This window comes from Dendroctonus ponderosae, unplaced genomic scaffold (assembly GCF_020466585.1).
Source record: "Dendroctonus ponderosae isolate FM_Combo_2020 unplaced genomic scaffold, Dpon_F_20191213v2 Dpon_F_20191213_6, whole genome shotgun sequence".
Taxonomy (NCBI): Eukaryota; Metazoa; Arthropoda; class Insecta; order Coleoptera; family Curculionidae; genus Dendroctonus; species Dendroctonus ponderosae.
The window spans coordinates 11,041,314-11,064,961 of NW_026018814.1; the positions used below are offsets into that span (position 1 = coordinate 11,041,314).

Genomic DNA, 23,648 nt, shown 5'->3' on the forward strand with positions numbered 1-23,648 from the left:
TAATAGTAAGCATGTTGTCGATGAATGATTAAGTGGACTGTATTTTTGTGTTATTTTCTTCTTCGTGCGCGTCCCTATCTGAGATGGCACTCCCAACACCAACTTAAGTATATGAATGCACCCAACCGACGAATTAAAACCCGATTGTCGGCAAAATTAAATGTATATTGCTCAGAACGTTATTTCTGCACACATCTTGTTTGTTTTTCTCAACTACCTTAGTTACTAGAAACAAATACAACTTAAAATAAAAAACTAATTGTCACATCGCCCCCCAGACTAACTTATGTGGTTGGCAGGAGAGACAAATAGATCTTATTTACTCATTTCCCAACACATGTTATAGAGGATTTTGTGGCTTAAAACTCCTTTTACTGTCTAAAAATGGCCAAAGTTTTGACCCATTATTCGGATTTTTCTCAAGGCTGTAAACACAAGTAAAATAAAAATTATATATTATATTATAACTTTATGCATTGGGTTGCACAGTTTTACAAAACCTGAGACAACTGCATGTGCAGTGGCAAAACACTTTTCATTTTGTCATTTTTTTAAATTGAACTGTACTCCGGTATAGCTGAGAACAACTAAACTATTTAATATAAACTTTTGCAACATGTTTCAATGCTTGTCTATAGAAACAACAAGACTCGGAAACTCAAAGCATCCAAATTTTTTTTCGCAAGTTGTCTACTGGGAAACTTCACGATGTGAACAAATCAGGCGGCAGCCCTGCCTCTGCTCGGACAATCATTAAAACTTTCCGATGTCCAAAGTTGAATTGCACTGATTAATTAAATATTTAACTTAATTAACGAATATCGGTTCAATTTAAAAAACAAATCGGGCTGATCAATACGCATTAGTGCATTTTGTTCTTTCAATCGTACTCACTAATTCTGAATGTTATTGAGAATAATGTTCATGATGAAATGTTAATGTTATTGAGGCCTCATTTGATGTAATGATTATTTTAATCACATTAATGTGGGTGAAAGGTTTCCTATCATTAAGGCTTTCCGTGTATCATGACGCAGAGTGTTGCAAAATGAAATAAGCAAATTTTAAAAGGCTACGAAAATGTAGGATTTTTCTCTCGGTCTCTAAGCCAATTCAAGTTTGGGTTAGTTATGACTTTATGACATTATCTCGCTTTACAGGTATTTATACTGACTTCTAGTTCATCTTTAAAGAAACTTATTAAATACAAACGTTCGTTTTTGCAAATACATTTTCATCGTTTCTTTTTAAGTCTTAACTGTTTACTTGCATTTTGATGTAGCGTTTATGTTCGGATATTTATTTCCTACATTGAGCCATCTGACATAGGATCCGCTTCAGTTAACAGCCGTATCGAATCCAAACCTTATTCAAAGCCCTGGCGTGAATCGAGCTGGCATAATTAAAACAAAACCTCTATATTTTTCGGGATTTCTTCTTCAGTTAAGTCGTCTTATTTTTTTCCTATGCTTTCGGAATGTTTCTTGCTTTCGCCTCGTATATCGGTCCGATTTTCATTTAATTCTCTCAGGGTTTCCTTTTCTAACAATTCCTTCATTAAAAGATCTTTATTTCTTATTTTTGCATCTTTAGTTACTATCGAATAGCGTTGCACTTTCAGAGCTTATTGTACTATGTCAAGGCATTTGTACCAATTGCATGATTCTTCTAAAACCAATGTAAAGATGCATGTTTTTCCTTTCTGTTAGGAAGAATACAAGTTTCACAGTTCTATATGCAAATCTTCTTTTGTTGTCTTGGTAACACCGAAGTGATTGGACACTTGGGTCCATTATTATAATTTCATCTTGTATGGCTTCCTTGAGTGCCAAAATTTCATGTAATATTGATATATATTTTTCGTTTCCAAAATGTCTAAGTTGCTCAGAATATAAAAGTGCCAATCTGATTATATTTATCTTACCATTAGTCGCACCTGTCTGCTGGGTCGACATGTGATATTTACGATATTTCTTTCTTTCTCATATGAATGTAATGATTAGATCCTTTTTTTTCTATAGTTTTTTAGAACACGACACAATCTGAGACAATTTTAAATTAAAAACTTCTTGTCTGGTGGAATAATCACAAGAACCTCAAGCTCTTAGCTGCGGTACTTTCATTCTGCTTCTACGTGTTTTCTTCTTTCTCCTAAAGTATACCGAATACAATTTGTTCTCTCGTCATAATGCCACTTTTCACACCCAAACATTTCCTGTGTGCAGTATGTGGAAAAGTGAAAAAACAACATTTTTCGCCCTTGCATCGGCAACTTTTTATTACGTGTTTAATATGGTTCTTTGTAATTCAATTTATGTCCTCTGTATTCTCATGGAGCGTTCATATCCAGATATGGATTTCCTACAGATCTCTGCTTTCGAAAATAGGATTGAATTTCTAGATATAAATATCTTAGACTTCTTAGAAAAACCGCAGAGTAAAAAAAATTCCAACCGCGTGAGTGCGCCTTTAAATATCTCTCGGACTTTGCTTTGTAATTTTTTTCTCTACAGATTGTTTCTCGAGAGAATGGTCTACAACAAACGATAAAACTGGCCACTTTTCTATTATAATTTTTTCGCTTCACTGGAAAAAGGTGGTGCTTTGCAGGTAGATTTTATAGTATACTGAGTATACTATAATACTAAAACTCTCCAAATTTTCACGATTTATATAAAAAAAACTATTAAAACAATGCCTCAGACTTTCTAGTAGTGCTCACTCTTAACAGCTTTACCTTCAGATCTGAGCGGGAATATCAAAGTTACTAAATAATCAAGAAATTATGTGTTTAAGTTCAAAGGGTTCCATTTTAAGAGGGTAGTTTTGATATTAATATTATTTTCCGTTGCAGATTTTTCTGTTACACTTTGGCTACCCAATTTGCGGATACTCCGCGTATCGTATAAGAATACCTAATTTAGATCGCATTATTGAATGCGAATGAAAAATTATTAATCCATTATTCTCAAGCAATTGGCAAAGTTACATTTTCGTATAATTTATCTATGGATAGAACGTCCACTACACTTTTTGTTACGATTCTTAGCAACAAATCTTTTATTGCTTAGTGGTGCGTAGAACCGACGAAAACTTATCCATTGCAACAGAGCTCTAATGTAAATTTTGAGAATCCTACCTTACATAGAGTGAAATTAACATCACATTCCATATTATTCTCTACACTTTTCAAGGCTTATTTCCTTTCATATTATAGCTGCACCCAGCTGATTAAGGTCTTAATGAGCACGTCTAGTAATGCACACGTCTCACTTAGCACGCGAAACTTAAAAAATTGCTCTATTTATTTCCCGCTCCTCCTCAATTCACCTATAATGTGAGTGAGTGTAAAAGAAATTAATTTATCTGCTTCCAGGTAACTTTTTAAGTACATCGTGTAAAACGTGAACTGTGCACCGTATAACATGATGAAGTTTCCCGTCATTTAAGTCCTAGAGAAAGAAGATTGAAAATTAAAAACAATGAAATTTGCTTAAAGAGAATGGTGATCAAATAATAGAACTGTTAAGAAAATAAACATATTATTTGTACATATGAAAACAAAATAATTCGTCACACCATTTTGTTTATTTATTTTTCATCAGATTTAAGATTCAACACAAACTACAAACATCAATTTACAATTAAAATACGTTGTACAAGAACTATAATTTACAAAGCTTTAAAACATTCATTAGTTCGTAAGAAAAAAAATTCTTTAAGAGAGCAAAACATTTGAAGAACTTACCCCATAATTCGGAAACATTAGATTCTTTTAGGTCTTAGCTGCCTTGAAACATCACACTTGTTTGAATTATTGTCTACATTTTTCACACTATTTCCGCTTATCTCAATACATACTTCATTCTCGCAAATGGAGACAATAATTCAAACAAATGTGATGTTTCAAGATAGCTAAGACCTAAAAGAATCTAATGTTTCCCAATTATGGGGTAAGTTTTTCAAATGTTTTCCTCTCCCAAAGAACTGTTTTTTTCTTAAGAACTAATGAATGTTTTAACGCTTTAATTACGCTAAATTATAGTTTTTGTGCAACGTATTTTAATTGTAAATTGGTGTTTCTGGTTTTTGTTGAATTTTAAATCTGATTATGACGCTGTTGTCTCGCCGAAACGTTATATGAAATAAACGATATGAAAATTATTATTTCTTCACAGCGCATGAAACATTGGATAATAATTTTTCATATTTCGTGCAGGTAATAAAAGTAAAAGCGGATTTTCCATAAGCTCAGATTCGCAGTATTTTCCATCTGCAATTACATCTCTAATACAACGACATTCTATTCGGAAAACTGCTTACAGGAATCGAGATTCTGCACACTAAATCCAAGTATAAATTTGCATTGAAACCTACCGCTGGAATGCAGAACGTTCCCTAGATATTATTTAATATTCAATTGGTGTGCACGATTATTGTATGTTATTTTATAGCAAAAAATGAGTTCAATGTGTCTGAAGTGCTACAGTCACATGACTCTATTCCGAAATACACTCACTTACAAAAAAGTTGCATATCCGATTTTTTGGTAGAATTCAAAGTTTTCTAACTTTGATAATAATTACGTAATAAAAAGATTTTTCGTAATTTGAAGCTTAATTGTTGAGTCATTAACTCAATGATAGGAGATGTTTGCACTATATTTTCAATGGTGGCAAATAACTGAGAAAATATCGAACCACGCTTGTTATCGCGCGCGTACCGTTTTACTTAAGCCGTCGTTTTAAAACTGCATCTTTTTAAGAACATTTCTCCATTTAATAATTATTTTGTCTTATAAATTAACAAAATTAGAGCTCTATGAGATCTTCGCTGAATTGGTTGCTTCCATTTCCTTCCGACTAAAGACCGAAAACGCTCAAAAACCGATTTAAATAAAAGCTTTCTTCAGCTCGTTGCATTCTTCGATTCCTTTAGATGAAACTGACTGAAACTCAAGGATTGATGTTTTTCGCAAAATCAACCTCAACTGCTTATGAAATTTTCAATCTAAAATGAAGGTTTAAGTAAGCTTGTTTTTTGAGATTCATAGATTGTTTCCAGCCAAAAGAGATATCCAAAATGTTTGAGTCTGCAATTAGGAATACATCGTCGATTAATATTTAACCTGCTGCGTTTCTCCTCTTCAATTGGATAAACTGATGCAGACTTCTTTTTCTTATGAATGAAAAATCCTGTTCTTTTTTCGGTCAAAAAATTATCAGCTTGTTCTTGAGCTTAATGGATTGTAAGTTTAAGAACCGTTCCGAAACCGCTCAAAATGAGCCTATAAAGCTTCCAGTAGTATTTTCAATCAACTAGTTTTCTACGTCGCTCTGAAGTAAGCGCATTTTTCGCTAGAAATTTGTTTTAATTTGTAATTGTTAATATTAAACCATGATTGAAACAAACAAATTTTCACTAGTAGACTGACTCAAAAAGACTGACTACATTTCAAAAACCGATTAAAAGCACGGCTTGGTCTTTTCATTATTATTAGTCATAAAAATAACGAATCAAAATTAATAAGACGTGAAATAATAACCAAAGAATTGCTCTATCARCTAAATCAAAACTGATTAAAATTAATTAATTGKTATAAAAGTTAGAATACATAGAACTTTTCCAAAACATCTGCTGCATCACTATCTGGGACAGAGTGRCGTAGAAAGGACTTTCGATATACAGGGTGATTCAAAATTGGCGTCATTTCTCTGGAGGTGTTGTCTGGCGCTGTCATAGGAGTACAGAAAAAATAGTAAAATAAATTAATTGTTATTAAAACCTGAGAAATTTGCAAAAAACTATATCAGAAATACGGCAGCAATGTTTTTCAAGTTAATCTGCCTAATTAAAATTGCGCAAATACATGTTGCTTCGTAATTATTTAAAACTCCGGTAACCATACAGACTGACAATAAGATTGACAAGAATAAATTCAACAAGATTTGCTGACGAAATGTCAACCTGTTCTCATAACCTCGAATATTGGTGTTTAAAAATATACCAAAAATAAACCATACAACATTTGAATGGTTAACTCCAAACAAGCTAGTGCCTGTGTAATCTCCTTATTATCCACTCTTATCAAGCAGCTTCTCGTATTCAGTTAATTAACTCCTGCTCCATTTGTATCTCCTTGTGCTGTGTGTATCGTACAAAGGTGGTAGGAACGTAGCCCTTCCTCGGTATCTATTTGGTGCTTGGGAAAGTGTCAGTTATTGTGCTCTGAGTACCCCTGGAAGGCCCTGATTCGATTATGTCCAACACTTGTTCCTCTGAGTCTGGGACCCGAACATCTATTGTCGTCCACTATCTTCCTGGAACCACTCTCCTCGCCCTTTGTTGGCGTGAGTTCTTTCAGCCTCTGCCATGTTACTGTAGCATTTTCCCTGAACTAATCGCATATCCTCAAATTCGTGAAAGGAAATTCAAAGTAAGTCACAGTTTGTGTGTGCGCAGTTTGTGTGTGCCTTTTCATTAAATTGAAATCCAGCAAGCCACGACTTAAGAAACATTTTCCCATGGGTAAAGCGCAAAAATATCAATCTTTCCCGTGTTTGAGGGTCTGAATAATATATTTATAATCGTGCAGTACGTTATAAAACAACGCTTTTACAACGTATTTTGTTGACTTCTTTTACCAATAAAATGCCATTAAATAATATTTTTTTGCAGATTCAAAAATCGAAGCAATTTTTTTTGCTGAGTGAAGATTAGCAACTAAACGACAAGAATTCGATGTTTTATATAAACATGATTTAGGGACATGTGATAGTGGGGACTTCGTTTAAGTTAGTAGATAATTATTCAACAATAGAGAAATATCATTAGTAAATTTTGGATTTTAATTAGTTCCCATATAGAATAAAAATAATGTTAATTTTCAAAAAGTCTACATATAGTCTCGAACATATTAATTAGTCAAGTTGATTTTCACTTATTTATCAAGTCGGCTAACTAAATGTATATACTTTGTTCAAGCTATTGTGGACTAAATTATCAGTGTATCAATTCTGTAGAAAACACAGACATTATCAAAACCGACTAATAAAAATATATGTCGGGGAGACTCCCCTTTAAAATATAACCGATTATGATATCATTTCTGGGAAGCACCTATCGCTAATTAAATTCACTTTAAAACACATGATAAGATTGAGCAGACGACTATGAAAATAGTGAAAAATCAACTTATCTGGCATTTAGTTACACACAAAGTTGATTCCAGATTTACTATACTTGATATTTTTGCAAAAATCTTGAAAATAAATTAGGCAACTTTAATAGGTACTATTGATTTCAAGTTTTAAGGATGTATATTTTTCTTCAATAACTTATCACTCGAAGCATTTCGCGTGCTTCCAAAGCACATCCAAATCACATCCAAGTACTTAAAAGTCTTTAAAAATGGCTTTAAATTCTATTAAATGGTCTGATAAATTAATTCAAGGAAAATCTTGAATTACATGGAACAATTCTGCCAATGTGTTCAGGTAAATCGTTATTGGCTATACAGGAACCTTGATTGAACCCACTCGAATGTAAATAGCAATTTGTACTCATATTAATAATCCATAAATGTTCTCTTTCAAACAAATCACCAATATAATCAATAAAAATATAATTACAGCCTCAATATTATGCAAGTGAGGTCGACATATTGCTAGATTAAAGATGTTGTCAGCTGTTTCAACACCAGTTTTCCACTACGTATTTCATTTCATAAAGCAGCTTCACCCTTATGCCTCATATACGTCGACACGAGCTATGTAATGCTGGATTTATTGTCCCTTTTCATCCTCAAATTCATAAATAAAACGCGAACAAAGCTATAAAATATAGATGCAAATTTATCAATGCAGCGTGGTTTCGATTTAGTCATAATCTGTGAAAATGGTCGATGGTTTGGATCATATCAGCCAAATGAACAAATGGGCAACGTTAAATATTTACTCGTGTGATATGAGATGAAAAATACCACCAAAAGAACAGATCGGACAGATGAAAGCAAACTGTAAAAAATACCATTTTAAAGGCTCCTAGTGCGACTAACAGTGGAAACAAAACACATTCAATCCCAACTTTCTTTTCCACTTAAACCGTCGCTTTTTGCGGATTATTATTTTTATTTCCAGTTCCATACTTATTGTACTTAAACTTGAAACAAAACTGTTAGATTCGCGGGAAATTGCTTTCAGCTACAATTTGCAACGCAAGGATCAGGGGAAGGTCATGCAAAGCCTCAGTAGGTAAGTTCACTTTAAACTTACGAAGCATTTGTTCTAAGCTAAAGTGGCGGCTTCATCATGTAAAATGTTCGAAGATGAAGCTTTAATGAGGGTTATTTGAGGTAACTGGTACGTTTACCACGTCTACAAGTGGTCCATTACAGGAATATCTGCAGGTTTTATTAGAGCAATTTTGAAAGATATATAATCGCAGTCTAGAGTGAAAGAAAACATGACCATTTTTTTTCATCCTTTGTCAATTTTCTTGGCACTGTTATACCGGGTGAATAAGCATAAAATGAAAATATTTTGAAATGTGTGTGGGAAGCAAAATAATGTTTAAGCACAACTTTTGTTCGTTTTACGTCTGTTTGAAATTTGTATAAGTAATTGAAAAGCTGGCAAAAAAATTATTACAAAAGTAACAGAACGACTCGAATAATTATAAAGAAAGAATTGTTATTGAATAGAAAATAAATTATAACTTTTATTCCGAAACTAAAGCGGGTATATTATTAGCAAGTTAACTTTCATTATTAGCAACAAAATACAAATTTTTACTAATTGACAAAAATGAAGCTAGAATCGTATGCCTCTAAATGATCGTATTAAATACCCCTGAAAACTTTTCCTGTATGTAAACAAATATTATTTCCCACATATGAACAGGAGAATATAATAATTTTATTGGTTGTTACTCTTAACCATATTTTGATTTGAAACAAATCTGGATGGTTTTAGTTGGAAACAAGTTGATATAACTTTCAGCTGCAATTATTCACTAAATCCATCCAAGCACTTAAAACCATTTAAATAAAATGTTGACTCTGAATCGCAAACCACTATCAAAATGTGGTAATCGCTTTGAACAAGGGGCAAAAATATGTTTACATTGAGCAAGTTACTCAAGGAAAAACTACTTCAAAGTTGAAATTTATAAATAATAAGTACAAAAGTGAAAAAGTTTGCATTCACAAGAAATTATTTTATGCAGAGTTTCCACGTCAAGACCTAAAGCATTTTGTATTAGACTAATTAAAATAACTTCGTAATTAAACAGTTTTCAAAAAGTGTACTTCACTTCCGTTTTATTTACGGATGGATCGCTACTTCAGCTATTCTTCACGTAAATATATCTAGCGCATTTAGAGCTAACGCAGCATGAAGTAAATCCTTGCAGAGCGATTTACATCCACTAAATTCCTTGCATTAAATTAATAGGTCAAAAAGCGAATTATAAAAACCGACCAAAGGCTTTTACCTTACCAAAGATAATGAGATTTCTTTCTTGGTTCGCGGAATAATGTAGTGTGTAAAATAGATCAATCAAAATATTTTAGATAAATGTTGGATTCCTTTTGTTGTAGAACAAGATTCTCTTTGTTGAAATAGTTCTAGATTAAACGGTAATTTTAATTTATTATTTTTTGTTATTTTTTTATTGGTCAAACTAAAAACGCGCACAAATAAAGTGAAAAACACTTATAAGAAGAGAATTACTAATCGTGTACGGGAGCGGGTAAAAGTTGAATATTGGTATTTTCGTTATTTACTTTCGTTTTACAGTAAGTTGTCAAAAAACATTTTATTGTACAAGTTTAGTACAGTACACAAACAAGTACATTTTCTTTGGCACATTTTTGTCGCAACTGGTGATAGATTCTGATATTTTTTAATAAAAAGGATGCTTTCAACTGATGAATGAACGCGAAAAATTAATTATTTTGATAAAAATTGGAAAGTTATGGTCTCGACAGACGACAAGCTGAACAAATAAATCATTCTGAGAACAATAAAGCTTGCATTAAAGATTAAGGAATCTAAAGGCAAAAATGTTAAAACAATATGACCAAAAAGCAAAAATGTTACAAAATCTTATACAAAAACAACATCATAGAACTGAAGCCGGAGAAGCAAATGTGAGTCACCTATTTGAGCAAGAAATTTTCTTAAGCCGAATAATAATCGAGAATGTTAATGGAGATTAAAAATAAAGAAAAACGAACGAGTGGGCAATTTTGCGATTAACTTTTGCTTAAACTACGTGTGAAACATTTTAAAGAATTGTTGCAACTACGACTTTTCAGCTTATCACATTTGCAAAATATGAAAAACGACTATGAAGCAACCGTAAAAAGGTCTGAAAGGAATGCTTAGATTATGTCAAACCGAAAACCAATTTCCTGGGCTATTAAACTTGCTGATGGAGTGGCAGAAGCTAGTTTGGTGAAATAATGAGTTAATTTCTCATAAAAATGGAAAAATTGAGCAATCATGCAAAAGAGAGAAAAATGAAAACTAATAGTCAAAGAAAAATTTGGCTGGTAATTGATTGAACATTAATAGAGACCTAAAAAACCAATTGCTACCACTGGCACCAAGGGCTACTATGTGTACATTGTCGAATTGCTACAAAATCAATATTTAGAGCAACGTATAAAAACTTCTTCGTACGTTCGTGACCATAGCGTATATTTATTTAGAATATCCTACACATTTGCTTTTCTTTCACTCAGTTGTAAAGATTAGTTAAACATCCACAAGTTATTTGCGGATCCTTAAACGAATCAACTGCGTCCAACTGACGGAAAGAAAGCCAATTAGGTGTAGGTTGTTTTAAATAATTAGATAATTAGCTACATATTATTTTGTGGATCTTGAATTGGACTTATACGATTCAACTGCCCACAACTGAGTGAAAGAAAGACAGTATTTTCTATGACGTTATAATAATATCAAAGACATTATCAAAGCAATAATCCGTCACTTTTCAGTTATTTGCTTTATGCGTACTAATATGCGGTTGTTCCCAAATTTAACTTCCCCAACACAAATCCACTGGGGCTTGAAGTAAGTTAATTGGTAGCTGTGTACAGCTGATATGGTTAGAGAACAGTTATTTGCATTGTTTTTTTCAAAACGTTTTGTTTTGTTTTCATTGTTTTAACAAACTCTATTTAATTAATGAAAATATAAATTTACTGTATTGCTAGATAATTGCGCACCTTTACTCGACACTTAATACCAACAACGATAGAAGCAATACAACTCCAAACCGAATATTTCAAATCCGTTTTCCAATACCGGAAACTTCCGGTATTGCGTGAATTTTAATTAAAACTTTCTCTGGAAAATCTAATAAATAACTTTTCTGTCGTGCAACGAGATTGCCAACACTCTACAACTTAATTTCCAATAATTCTGACATAGCAATCATTTGAGTTAAGTTAAAGGGACATATTTGCTTCTCTTACTGATCTTCACAGCTAACCAATACTGAAGTGCATTTCACAAGAAGCCTATTAATATTATAGTTATTTTATACAAAAGTGATGTCGTTATTTTGAAGCGACTGGTCTGATCACCGTCATACTTGACTTTCAGCTTTATGTGATTCTGACTGATTTGTCGAAGGCTTCTGACTATCCTTTACTATTGGCATTCTTGCAAAATCTCCATAAATGTAATTAACATTTTTAAGTAATTTCTGAGCGAGAACCAGCTAAGGACTATTTGGATTGTATTGATATTGTGGAGAATAATATTGTAGAGTATTCTATTTTCAGAAATGTAAGATTTGCCTGCCACTTGAATTTGAGAAACCCTGCATCAAAAACTAGACTTTCAAATCTATAACTTCAGAATATAATAATTTTCTTAAGCTCCTAAGTAGGTATAAAACGGTTTGACCAAAGTTCAGCCAATAACCTTGTACATTTCTTTACCGTTTTCGTTGATTATTCCAATACAGTTTTTCGTTTGTCTTGTTCAAAGTCTGTGCAAGCCTCGAGTCATTTATCTTGCTTGCCTTGACAGGCATCTTTGCCTTATATTACTTATTTTCGTCAAAGCTTAATTCTGGTTATTGCGATCTAATGTCTTTAAGAAAATGTCTCAAAGTAATTTCTGTACAGTAATTGTCCCACATCGCCAACAGAGAGAAGATAATTTAAAGCACATTATCAAAGTAAAAATGATGGAAAGACAAATCGTATTGGGAAAGTTTTAATGGAATACGGCCATTCAAACATGACAAACTAATGAAACTGTTCGCAACATTTTTTTTCCTGTAGACACGAAAAACACTGGCATATGATAATGAACAACCGACCCTCATCATTTTGGCACTCCGCATTAAAAAATCAAGTTTTTTAATAAATCCAAAATTATATCTACAAGATGTTTCACAAAGAGTAAACATTAATTTGAATATAAATATGCATAAATATGAAATACATCAGTCCGTGTTGTTTGAAAATCGTACTAAACAAAGCTTACAAATGATGACACTTTTTGTATCTCACGTAGAAAGTGATACTCTTATTCAGTTAGTCAGCAAAAAGGCATGGTTTTGCGTTACACGAAAATACTCTAGATATATACGTCTATAGCATTTCTGCTTGTTTAAGCTAAATTAATGGTAGTTTTATTGCACGTGAAACATCGTTACATGTTGCTCTATTTTATCATAATATTCTTGTTTTAACATCGACATAAAAGTTAATTTTATGTTATTTGAATAGAGAAAGATGATAGTCTGTGCTCCACATGCTAGATGTTTAACTCGTCTGTTTAACAGTCCTTTTTATGTATTTCTATCGATTGAGTTGAGGCTTCTTTCGAAATTACATTGATTAGATTGATACTGATTTTCCTCCATCTTTTTTCAATTAGAACATTTTACAAAATAAAATTTTTCAAATGATCGTTTATCTCAGGAAATGAACGGTTTGGACTAAAAGTTCAAGCAATAATTCCGAATTTCATTTGGGCTTGTATTTCGGTTATCACAATTTCCCTTTGTCGATACGTTTCAAAGCAAACGCTGTTAATATTATTGAATGAGCTGGATAGGAAAATTAAATACGATGAATATCTAAAGCCCAATCAATCAGTCGATTAAGTTATGATCAAAGATCCACTTTGAAGAGTAACTTAGAGGAAATTGGCCAACATTTAGGTCAAATTGGTTTGCAAAATATTATTATTTATTAAGTTGCTATGGAATAATTGAACAAAACAGATATCCACCGCTGTGGACTCTTGCTGTGTTGTTCTCACTTATAACCAACAATGGGGTAATTCAACTAACTATTCCTTCATATTATGGTAATTCGTGAAATGTAATAATTGTTCATTTTATGCCACCAATTTATAACCGTCCAAATTCAATGATTCAATAAATGATTCAATTTAGAAGCGAGGATTTGCGGGATTTGCGAGCTAGCGAAATGCATTTGGAAATGTTCGAAATACCTCATTTGTAACTTGAGAAACAGTAATTTTCATGTAGCGCGTCCAGAATAACGAAATTGAAAATGTTTTATGAAAAGTTACTTAAAACGTTAAGAAAGCTTTTACCAAATTAAAACGTTTAAACAAGAAATATTGACTAACATTATTACTGTTCTTTCTTAAAACGAATGAGATTAAAACTGATTTAGACGAAAACAATATTAAACTATTTCGCTGTAGTTAGTAGCGAATAGTTTACTCCGTCAAAGGGATTTACGTTTCAGTAACTCGCTTGAAAGGATAGATCCAGTCTGAAAAACTGCTTAATTATTAAATATTCGTAAATACGAAAAATACAGCCGCTTTCTCGTTGTGAGTTGAATGCGATAAAAATGCCACCACAATTGCAACAAAAGATAAATTTCGATTCCACTCATATTTTTTCTTCACTACTTCATCTGCAGTACTTTGCAAACATTTAAAACGATATAACTTTCTAAAGTCATAATGTATTTTACTTTTTGAAATTTTTGGTTCAGCAAAGGTTAATTAAAAAAAAAAATTCAACAATTTTCTTGACTCTAGGTCATTTATTTAGAGATCACAGAACAGCGGATTGGTTTGGGTTTGCTTGGGTTCGTTTCAGCTGGTTTGAACTTTTGCTTCGTTTTAGTCCGTATGGAATAGTTTGGATTGTTTTCAGTTGAAAGCATTTAGTTTTAATTAACACGAAAATAAATTGTTTAAGGCAACAAATTTAAAAGACTTTTTTCACGAGAAGTTGTAAAATGTAAAACTTTTTTGACAAAAATAATTTTTGCCTCAAATTATTATTAAAAAAGCGAGCTTACTTTTTACCCTAAAAAAACATTCAAGTCGATTATTAGGACACTACACCATTTTTTGCGAAAAACATGTATGTACGTTTGTACGCTTAAACCAGTTAGCAAAATTTTCAATTAATTGCAACTTAAAGATCCAAATATGCTTCTACCCACCCGCAAACATATTTCTAGACACGTACAGCCATTAAAATACTTTAAAAGTTTAAAAATTCACTTCACTACAGTTGAATATCAAAAAAAACCTCTAATACTGCGTCATTTTCTAAATGCCATCAAAATGTCCCGGAAGTTTCGACCGCCAAGACAAATTGTGTTTCCTTGTTGAAAGTTAATCACTGCGATGATACACCTTATTGATAAACTTCTAACGGCAAAGACGTGGCTGACTTGGAAATTTTAGAGGAATTGTCCCAGCAATTTGTCACTGTTAAGCAGCAACGCTGAATAATTGTTCCTTAAGACATTAATTAGATATTAGACAATGCTGAGGGAATTAATTTTTTATTTCGGAATATTAATGACTGTTGCAACGATTTGTATAATTTATTTTTCGCCTACAGCAGCTTTCGGGGATTTCTTTTATAGCAGGAAAACGTTATTGGACAAATTATTAATCGATATAAAAGCGTAGTTTTAAAATTCCGTAGTATAATGTTTATAGTTTGCAATAAATCAGTTACATCTGACGAATCATCAAAGCTCCAAAAGAATGTTCAATTAAGTGGAAAAATTTAACTTTTATTGCTTGGGAACCGATGTCGTTAGAAAAACTGTTGCCTCAATTTCAAGATTATACTATTCTATAAAAAGCGACGGTCTGGGATGAAGTATTTAATATATTTACATTCGGATCTTGTATCCAATGAAGCAGACGTTCTCCCCGATTTGAGTTGAAATTGTACAAATTTATAGCATACAATTTTCATGAGTCTGGTTCTACTTTTTCTGTACGACACCGATACACAAATTGCTTCGGCCAATCTATTCCCGAATACTTTAAGACAATTTTATTTCTTTAAGGCAATTTAATTGAGAATTCCTAATGCTTTTACAAAACTGAGTGACAGTCTGGATCAGTAGTTGCAATATTGGAAAAATACATTGATTTGATATAAGTGAGCTTAATTTTAAGTCCAGTTTTATTTCCAGGGTTCCAGTATTATTAACTCTCATGTTCCAATTGACACTAGATTCTGCCACTCGAGATTTAACTGATTGCGTATTTCAAGCTATATATAGCACACTTTCTTGTTTACTCAGTGAAATCCATCTTGCAATAACAGAATTTCGTACGAAACAAACGAACAATATACATACATAATATAATACCTTCTCTCATGCGTTCTTCATGATTCCCTTTACCGAAGTTTGCCAATTTGAAGCAGATTTTCAATGCGACGTAGAAGTAAATTGAAAACTTAGCGTATTTTTCATTACAAATTTAATTGAAAAGGACAGTCTCCAACCGATGGAAAAACAATTCGATTGTGATTATTTATTTTGGCTTTGGTGACTTAAACTAGAAGAACTTCGAGAAAGGCGCTCAAGTGTATTTCAAAAGGGTTTGTCTCCAGATATGGAAATATTAGTTTTTATATTAGTAAGTTTATTTAAACATCGCTGACTAAAGGAAATGTAAAACATAAAACAGTTTGGTATTTATGGAAATTTCTAAAATTGTTTTCGATGAAACCATGAATTTGGAATCGTTTTACTGAAAAATCGATGGCCTTTTATGACATCCATAATATATTTACATGGGGTCTTAGAAAATGCCAATTTTGCAGCTGAAATACTACGATCTCAACCAACTCACTTTTGTTTAAAATTGAATGATTTCGAAGATACTAATCTTCGAATTAGTATCTTCGATGGCAATTTTGTAAATTGCGTTACAACAGTGATTAAGTTATCACTACCCTAACTTTAGTTCATAATTATAAAAACATTCATCCTAAATAATATACCAACAATTTTTTTTATAATATTCGAAAAGGCAAGGGTAAAAATTGGGTCAAAAAAATCGCAACATTTAAAACAAAATGATGTTTTTTAGCCAGACCATTTTTTTAGTTTTGCTTTAAATGTTGAATTGGCCAACGTAATTAAGTTACGAAACGAAGTATCTTGAGTTGAAATGTTCATCTTGTGATATGCAATTCATAACGAAATGGCAGATTTCAGTTTTGTCCCCGAAAAAAACTCTTTGTCCAAACATTGTGACATTACATCATGCTTTAAAAATATATTTGGTAAATATACAGAGTGTCCCGAAATTAGGTGGCCAAACTGAAACAGTGAAATCTGCTCTCGAAAATAATATCAATTTTTCAAATGAACGTGTATCGAAAAATGCTCCTTAACGGAGCTACGCCTTCTTGAAGAGGGGCCCAGTAGTAGGATTTTTGGAAATTATTTCTAAACGGTTGAACTTCAAAACGTAAAATTTTGGAACTGTATTAAATTTGATATTCTGAATCTTGATCTGAAATTAAAGCTGTCAGAATTTCCTTATAGACGTATCATTTGGGGGAGTAGAGTTACAAAAAAGGTCTCGCTTTTTTCTGAGACTATAAATCAATTTTTTTTCTACAGATGCTGAAAACCTGAAGGATTTTACGAAGAAAAGGTACTCGCTCTTTACTTCGCTCAGACGCACCATTTTCCCACTAAATGACTAAAAATATTACTGCTATCCATACACATTTTATATTTTAAGTTAATATTATTGCAGTTCAGTCAGGAAAATAAGTCACAATAAAGTTAAAATTATTATCGACACTAATTTACTGGAGTAAATATTCAAACAAATTTGGTGGAAAATCGTTGGTTCTTAAATCATGTACCCTTTTATAATGGAAAGGATGCAATCCTTGATTTTGAGTCATTCTTCCGATATGAAAATATGTTTTAAATTAAATCATGTCTTGTATGGCCTCGTGCAACATTTTATTTGTTTTATCCTTTATTCTTTTTTTAGTAATCAAAAAAAATGTACGAAGACTCACTAGTTTTTTCATACTCAATAAAAGTAAATTAAGAGTACCTTTTCTTCATAAAATACTTCAGATTTCCACAATTTGTAGAAATAAGATTGATTTATAGTATCAGAAAAAAGTTAGAGCTTTTTTTGTACTTCTACCCCCGCAAATTATACGTCTATGATGAAATTCTGGCAGTTTTAAGTTCAGATCTAGATTCAGCGTATCCAAATTACTAAAGTTGCTAAAACTTACGTTTTCAAGTTCAACCGTTAAGAAATAATTTGCTAAAAACCCTACTACTGGGCCCCTCTTCAAGAAGGCGTAGCTCCGTTAGGGAGCATTTTTCGATACATGTTCATTTGCAAGATTCATATTCTTTTTGAGAGCAGATTTCACTGTTTCAGTTTGGCCACCTAATTTCGAGACACTGTATATTTACCAAATATATTTTTAAAGCATGATGTAATGTCACAATGTTTGGACACAGGGTTTTTTTTGTATATCCCGTAAGCTCATGATCAAAAGGGTACTGCGATATTCTTTGGATCAAAAGAAGACGATATCACCTAACTTTTATTGGCAAAAAATGTCTGGCTCCTCTGCTATTGACGGTGAAAGTTCTTCAAAAAATTTATCTTTTCTGAAATATCGGGAGAATGGTACGATGTATTTTGGTGAAACTCGCTGTGAATTTGTTCTTATGAAAGACTCACATTTTAATGAAACAATGAAGTTCAGCCGTTTTGGACAAGTGGTGAATCGGTGGTGGTCGTGGTACAAAAACTACCAGGACTTTTGATTTGGTGAATGAAATTAACTCATTTTTTGTGGTTGGTGCAATAATAATGTGTTCATAATTTTGTGCTCTTTGCAAAATCTTGTAGCATCTTGCTCATACATGATTAGTGCATCAACCGAAAAAAAATGAGTTGATTTCATCCTCCAAAACGGCTAAACTTGATTGTTTTATCAAAATATGAGCCTTACATAAGAACCAATTCACAGCTAGTTTCACCAAAATAAATCGTACAAATCTCCCGATATTTCAAAAAGATCAATTTTTTGAAGAACTTTGACCATCAATAGCAGAGGAGCCAGACATTTTTTGTTAATAAAAGTTAGGTCAGATCGTCTTCTTTTGATGCAAATATTATCGCAGTACCCTTCTGATCATGAGCTTACGGGACACGCTGTATTTTACGAACGTAACTCGGGTTTAATCATAATATTTTAGACTCAGGAACTTGTAGTAGTATTTTTCCGCTTCTTTTACCAAGTATGTGTAAAGAATGCAATTTCAGTTCAGCGAATTCAATGTTCTAACAATCAACCAGCAGAAAAGCGGAATAAAAAAATGCTTCTTCGATGATTCATTGTACGATTTTCTTGTTGGATGATTCTTTGCCTGCCTGGCAAATAAGTGATGAACTCAGAATAACGCATTAGATTAAAAACATTTCGGAACAAATGTCAGTTGTCTTTGCAGTGAAAAATAGTCAGTACATTTCCGGCAACTGTTCTTTAACGTTGCTTGAATTCAATTTTAGAATATTGTGAATTAAAGGGCCGATCAATTCTGTTCACCTGCTATATCAACTAATCGGTATCGTTGTCATTTAGTGATATTTAACCCTCTTTAATCGCTACCAAAGCTCTAATCATAGAATTTCAATTCGATTTAAAAATTAAGCATTTCTTCAACTTTCAACTCGTAGCTATCATGTTTGAGCAACGATTCAAGAGTAAATCGCCTCGTGCTGAAAGACCAAATTTCCTCTGAACTTGCAGTTAATAGCAGAGCTGCAAGAATATTAAAATTCGTCGTCTTGACACTAGTTCTGAATGTTAATACACAAGTTGAGAATAATAGTTGAACAGAGTTCCCGTGTCATTTTACATTTTCACTTTTTTATTTCTCGCAAAAATCTAAAGCGGATTAAACAGAATGGCCATTCAAGAATTCAGCAACCGCAGCAAATTTCCGCCAGCTTGTACAAAAGGTATTAGCTTTCTCGAAAACAAAATAGGATTTTATCTTGATTTGTTCCAGCAGATTTTGTCATCTAAAGTTTAATTGGTATACAGCACTAAACCCAATTCAGACTTGAACATAATTAATTTATTGTTATAAAATGATGCCTTGTAGGTATATTGTATTACAATTTGCAATAGAGGGGAGTATACAATCGTTGTCGGTAAAGGAAATTGCTAAAGCAGACAAAAAATGCAGAATAATTAAGGAAAATAGAATTATTATTTGAAAAGTGAACATTAAGTATTGTAAAACAATTAGAACATGCTTGAAGTTATAGTACTGTATTCATGAATATTCAGATTATTCCAAACTGTGCAACACAAAACCGAATATTGAGTGATCTTTTCCTTACACTCCACGTCTCTTGAAATGCCCGGCTGGCACTAACATGTTTCAAAGAAAAAAATAAAAATGGACAATTGCATTAAATATCATCGACTTTTAGCAGAATCGATTGAAGTGCATATTGAAAAGGCATATTTAATGAAATGTTGAAATCTGTTATCTCTATTTCAGTGTCACGAATTACTTCCTGGTGAATTTATCTGTAGCTGACCTACTAGTGACCCTCATTTGTATGCCCAACGCAGCCTGGAGAGCTTATACGGATGCATATAATTTCGGATCCGTGCCATGTAAAATATTTGTTTACCTTCAATGTAAGTAAATTAATAGTAGGAACATTTAATCTAAGATGACATTCAGAACGGTAGAAATCAAACACCCACAACGTTTTCTGGAAACGGTTTGCGGTGAAATTGCAATCAAATTAGAAACTTTGGCGTAATCAAATAAAACAGTTATTAATGAAAGATGATAGTATGAACATAGACTAATTGGAATGGTCCCCTCTTCATAAGAGAGTTTCTATAGACTAGGAAAATACTACATTTAGATTATGGTGATTTTTGCAAATCAATGGTAGCAAATGATATTGAGAATAATAAAAAAGCAAAAACTCCAATATCAACATTTTCTTTATGAAAATAAACGCGTATAGTATATAGGCTCAGATTTGTTTTTTCGGATAGTCGATCTAAAAGCAACTAAATCTAATTAATTGATTGAATGTGAACTTAATTCTTTAATACATAAATTAGGTGAATAGAAGCTTATTAAATAAATGACGACTTTAATAATTCCTGCAAGAGTTTGAGGAGCATGTTGTCTCGCAGTTTTCTTCGAACATAGTCGTAAACACTTCAAATCTTTCGAGCCCCACCGGCCTGAAACCATTCATCTATGAAGATTCAGGCCCTCGGCTTAGATCTTATATCCTCAAGATATTAGAGCATATTATTGTAAAAACGTATAGAGTGAGTTTCTTGTTAAAAAATATTAAAATAAAAATTCTTAAAAACGTTTACAGTTTAAAACGTTTCTTTAATAACGAAATGTACAAAATGTTACAAACAGATCTGTTTAGTTGCAATTTTTTATCATTTTAAATTTGTTATGACTAATGTTCTCATTTTGCATGTTCAAGATTTGCACCGCAAACTTACGCACTGAAGTTTTGAACGTTTCCAGTTTGTGTTCGCTTTAAAATATACCATAGTTAATGTTAGAGTTGCTTCAGTAACGTTTTTTACATTTAATGTATGCGGATCTTTTGGTATCGCGGATAACATAAAACATATTTTATTAAAGCGAAATTGCTTTTTTTCTAGCTCACCTTGAAATGAGAAAAAGTTAGTAAGCAAATGCGAACTTGTATGGATTGCTTTCAAGATGAGAGATTTCAAAGCTTATGGCAAATGGCATCAGTTATTTTAATGCTTTTTAAAGATATTCCAGATATTATTAAAATCATTATTATTAATATATCCATAAGAGTTTTAGTGCTTAGAGACCGTTGTATTCTGAAATCCTGTTCTGCTGATCACCAATCATTGTAAAACACTAAGTTAAATAAAGGAAAAAATATAATGAATTAGCGATTAGGAACTAACAATTTGAGTTACGGCTTTAATCACGAACCTTTCACGTAAAAATGTTTTGCAATAATTAGATTATTAATCGTTTTTCATTTAAAAAAATGTGCTCTTCAACTCGAGCTGTTGCTGAATTTATATGCTTATAAGCCCGGAACAATTTGGAACCAATGTAAGTTATTATAAATTAAATTATAAGTCATATATGGGAAACATTAAGCAATGCGAGTTTTAGGAATAGAAATGAACAGATACTGATTTTATCACTGCATCAAATATCGTTTTTAGTTGGAGCTCACACGACCTTAAAGGAGAAGCGTTACGACCAAAAGATGAATATTAATATCAATAAAGCCACATGCTTGGGGGTTTTTAGAAAACCGTTAATAAAAAGATATATAAAATTAGAGCTTAAATTTAATTAATTCCAGGATGTTGAGCTAACGACTTAGACAGCACAAGAAATGTGTCTCTTATGGGCGCAAAATTTTGAAAACTAAAAACTATAAATTTGATTAATTGAATTATAATTTTTCTTTTTAGGTATTTCAGTAGCAAGCAGTATATTCACCATCACAACAATGGCAATCGATCGCTACTTGGCCATAATCCGTCCATTTGGCCTTCGCTACCGCTGCTTCAATCGAACTTCTACAATTATAATGATTTTCGCATTGTGGACATTTTCGTTGATCCTGTTTCTGCCGAATCTCTGGATCGCAGGATTGGTACACTACTATGGAGATGTTACACTTTGCAGAATGGATTACAGTAATTCACCAATACCGCAGGATGTTATCGGAGTGATTTGGTTCATTTTTATGTTTGCCATCCCGGGTAAGTAAAATGTATACGAAATAGTTAAATGAGAAGACAAATTAAGTAATTAAACAACCCAGCTGATACGTGCATGTAGCCAAAGCAATTGAAGCTATAAAGTCAAAAGCAAAGGCAATTGTGCTACATTAAATTAGCCTTTTAGCGCTTGTTTTGTAAGTATACTCTGTTTTTAAGTATCGTCTAATGAGAATTTTATTAAACAAGAAAATTTCGAACAAAGAACTTTTAGCTGTGATCAAGCGCATCTGCTCAAACCTAAGGACGAATCCGACGCCTTGCAAACATTTTCCGGGAGCAGATGCGATTATAGCAGTTGGCTGCAACTTACATTTTAACACTTAAGACGTCTTTACGAATTTTAAGCAATATTCTTCCAGTTTGCCAATAACAGATAGATCAAAATTAGAGTAGAAACCCACGGAAATTGAATCAAGCATCCCTTGCTATAACGACACATCTAATGTGTGCCTAAAGAATCCAATTTTCTATGCAACACAAACTAAAGGATTTCATAACATTTTCCTTGAAATATAATCCAATCAATAGCAATAAAATATATATAAAAATTCATAATTTGAGGCCGCAATATTCCAACGCTCTTCGAAGCGTTTATAAACAATATTAGTTTAGGCAAATAATTGCCCAGAAGTGAAAAATTAATCACAACAGAAATTATTATTTCTGCCAATTAAAAGAGGAAATCTGCTAATAATTTTTCAAAATTTGCGCTCAACACTATTTTTGTACTTGGAAATGAATATACAATACACTTACCAACTATGCATCTGATGCCAGAAAAATTCCATGTGGAAATTCAAACTGAAAAAAAAATTATATTAATTGAAATCTACTTGTAAAATTATACAATTTAAATTAAATAGAAGCGTTATTTAAGAGGTTTTCCACCTCTCGATTGCTGTTTACGGGGGCAGTTACAGATCTAAAAGGATTAGCAATCAGATTGAGATTTGTTAAGAAATTTTCTGGTCTAAACAAATTTCAAGTTAAAAAAATAGAACGAATCTTTGTTCAATAAAATATCAAAAAGTTTTCATTAATCTTAATCTATTGGAGATACACCAAAAACTTATGAAATTGGATGCACCCAAACGAAATATTTTTTCCTAGCTATTGACTAAGTATCTCTTTGCCATCGATTGAAAATCATGAAACATGCGTTTATTAAGTTTCTCGTGTTTTGTTCTTCCTATTGCAAAGTTATCTCGCTTGATCATTGTTAATTAGGATGATTTTCATTATTGCAACTCATTACATAGGTTTTCTCCACAAATTTTTCGCAATCCATTTGTAAGCAACAATTCTAACTACAGAAATATTTTTTTTATTGTTTCTTTGCGTTCCAAATTCGTACGCTATCTGCAGAAGGGATAGACATAAAACTAGAACACACACACACGATTTCCTATCAGTTTGTATGGAACAGCTAGGAACTTATGAAGAAACATTTTAGCAAATAAGCTTCTAAATAAAAGCGACAGATTTTAAAAAATTATTTGTTAAAAAAATGTAAACAACACGTTTAT

The 23,648-nt window shown here is 32.2% G+C and overlaps 1 protein-coding gene across 1 annotated transcript in view; it reads left to right on the plus strand.

Annotated features, from left to right (window-relative positions):
* LOC109545202 (orexin receptor type 2) overlaps positions 1-23,648 on the plus strand; it is a gene marked incomplete in the record, with an annotated part of 65,952 nt that overhangs the window by 26,374 nt on the left and 15,930 nt on the right. Inside the window, 2 exon segments of the mRNA XM_048667395.1 lie at positions 19,847-19,989; positions 21,808-22,101. Coding sequence (XP_048523352.1) covers positions 19,847-19,989; positions 21,808-22,101 — 437 coding nt within the window.